Source organism: Tupaia chinensis, unplaced genomic scaffold (genome assembly GCF_000334495.1).
Source record: "Tupaia chinensis unplaced genomic scaffold, TupChi_1.0 Scaffold000571_1, whole genome shotgun sequence".
NCBI lineage: Eukaryota > Metazoa > Chordata > Mammalia > Scandentia > Tupaiidae > Tupaia > Tupaia belangeri.
Genome location: NW_006160085.1, coordinates 46849 through 49439, shown reverse-complemented (window position 1 = coordinate 49439; position 2591 = coordinate 46849). Strand labels below are relative to the sequence as shown.

Sequence of the window (2591 nt, the reverse complement as noted above, 5' to 3'; positions counted from 1 at the left end):
GGCGGTCGTGCCGGCAGCCACGGCGGGCAACAAATCCCAAACAGGTCCCATAGACCGGAAATAAGCTCATTACTTGCCCAAAACTGGCTCACAAAACTCCCTGACCCTACCAGCCATTACCGGAAGCGGAATAAGAAACAAAATGAATAACCGGAAAAACCGGCTGTCTTACGAGGACGGAAAATAGGTGTTACTACTTTACTAACGGCTTTTGATTCGCCCATACGCGATCAGGAGGCTGAATATGTGGAAAGGGATTGGTCAAGAAAATGTTCAGTACCGCCCTCTTGCACTTTTTTTGCGCATGAGCATTCTCTTGTAAGCGCAAGGGCTTTTCCTCCAGTCTGAAGAAGGTTTTGGGGTCACGTGGCCTGTGTCCTGGCAAGGGCGGGTCACAGCGCCACAACACAGGGAAGTGAGAAATATCGCTGGTCTGGCCCTGTGTTGTGACTTTGCTCTTTCCTGCCAAAGACAAATTTGCAGTAAATTGTGCAGGCAGTCCTGAACTATGCCAAAGGTGCCTTTTGCAGTTACTTGTTTCGGATTGAAATTTTCTCATAAAAATGGATTTTTTTTTTGCCAAAAAACTTTGATTTGGGAAATGTGAACGATCAGTAAAAGGAACAGCAGACTTTGCCTGGATTCGAAATCCTTAACTTTTTGCCAGGGATTTTTGTTTGTTTGTTTTATCCTAAACCATTTGAAAGTGAATAGGCCGGCAGGTACTATGGTGGTTAAAGGCAGTGGATTCCCACATGGCTGCCCATGCTTCAAATTCAGGACCTTGCTCACTCGTTCTCTCTTGTCTTTGGTCAAATTAAAAAATAATGATAATAACGAATGGAAAGAAATAATTTTAGAAAAAGATTAAAATGAGTTACAGACATCTTGTTTCTTAACTCGTAAAAGTAGACATCTTGCCATTGTACATAACCATAGTACCATTGTCACGTCTTTAAAAATTGTCTGTATTGTTTAACATGCAGTCCACATTTAAATTTCTCCAATTGTCCTAATTGGTGCATTTTACTTTTTTTTTTTTTTCCTTGACCCACCATCTATTCAAAGTCTGTCGTCTGCTTTTGGTCATCTCTCTCTAATGCAGAATCCAGACAAGTTGTCTTGAAAACATTTGGAAAGAAAAGGAAAAATAGAAACGGACTAGCACATGGCATAGCAGATACGTCGCTGGAATCCCACATAGTCCACCATGGTTGGAGTCCCAGACCAGTGGCTTAAACAACTGGCACTTGTGTATGGGCGCCTGTGCATGCATGCTTAAAATCCTGAGAGGGGACTGAAGCATGACCGTCCCACTGAGGGGTTATTTCTCACTTTCTGTTTCTGTCTCTCTGATGAGCTCATGCACCCTATAGCAGAAATAGCTCAAAGAAGAGAAATACGGGCCGACAGATGGCATGGTGGTTCAGGTGCTGGATGGGCTTCCACATGGCTGACCACAGTTTAAGTCCTGGGCCTGGCAGCTTACTTTCTCACTTTCCTTCTCTGTCTCTGGTCAAGTTGAAAGTCTCTTGTCAAGTGGAAAAATAATAATGATAATGAATAAAATTAAATAAATAATTCTTTTTTAAAACAGAAAAATATAAAATATTTAATGTTCTGAGTTAGTTTGTTCAAATTGGATTAAATTTAGTACACACATCCTATAGCAAAAAAAAAAAAACTCTAAAAAAAAAAAGAAAAATGGAAAATATTTTATGTTCTGAGTCTGACCGTTTCTTCAAGTTGATTTTTAAAAAATCAGAAAGCACCATGTCAGGTTGTCCCAGTATTGGTGATGCTAAACTTGATCACTTGGACGAAGTATTTGATCACTTGGAAGCAACTGCTACATGTCTCCTAAGCAAAGGGACATTTTTCCCTTTTGTAATTAGCAAACAGTCTGCGGTGATACTCGGTGTGATACTTCTGTTTCCCGCCACTGTTGCATCCAATGGTTTTAGCATCCATCGATGATCCTTTACTGAATCAATTTTTTTGGGAGAGTGAAAAAGTGTGACTTTTCTAGTTCTTAAGCTCTTTCTACATCTATCAACAAATTATTGGGGCCAGCGGGTGGCACATGACCAACCGTGGTTCAATTCCTGGACCTGGCAGCTTGTTTACCTTCTTTCCCTTTCTCTCTGTCTCTCTGGTCAAACAAAAAGAATAATGACAACAAATAAAAATAAATATTTTTTTAAATTATTTAGGGGACCAGCAGGTGGCGTAGTGGTTAAGGTGCTGGACACTCCCACATGGCTGACGACGGTTCAAGTCCTGGACCTGGTAGCTTGCATTCTCACTTTCCCTCTCTCTCTTTTTGACTCTCTCTGGTCAAATTAAAATAAATAAATGAATAAATAAAATTAAATCAAATAAATCTTTTTTAAAAATTATTCAGTAAAGAACTTTCCTTTTTCCAGGGAGTCCAGCCAGCGCTTTCCCTTTCTCTCTGTCTCTCTGGTCAAACAAAAAGAATAATGACAACAAATAAAAATAAATATTTTTTTTAATTATTTAGGGGACCAGCAGGTGGCGTAGTGGTTAAGGTGCTGGACACTCCCACATGGCTGACCCCGGTTCAAGAC

General features: G+C 40.3%; 1 protein-coding gene across 1 annotated transcript in view; it reads right to left on the bottom strand.

The window, feature by feature from the left end:
* The window catches only part of TAF1 (TATA-box binding protein associated factor 1), a 103630-nt gene extending 103509 nt beyond the window's left edge, over nt 1–121 (bottom strand). The window contains 1 exon segment of the mRNA XM_014591417.2: nt 27–121. Within this exon segment, the coding sequence (XP_014446903.1) occupies nt 27–51 (25 nt within the window). The 5' untranslated portion in view covers nt 52–121.
* Nucleotides 122–2591: the final 2470 nt, after the last annotated feature.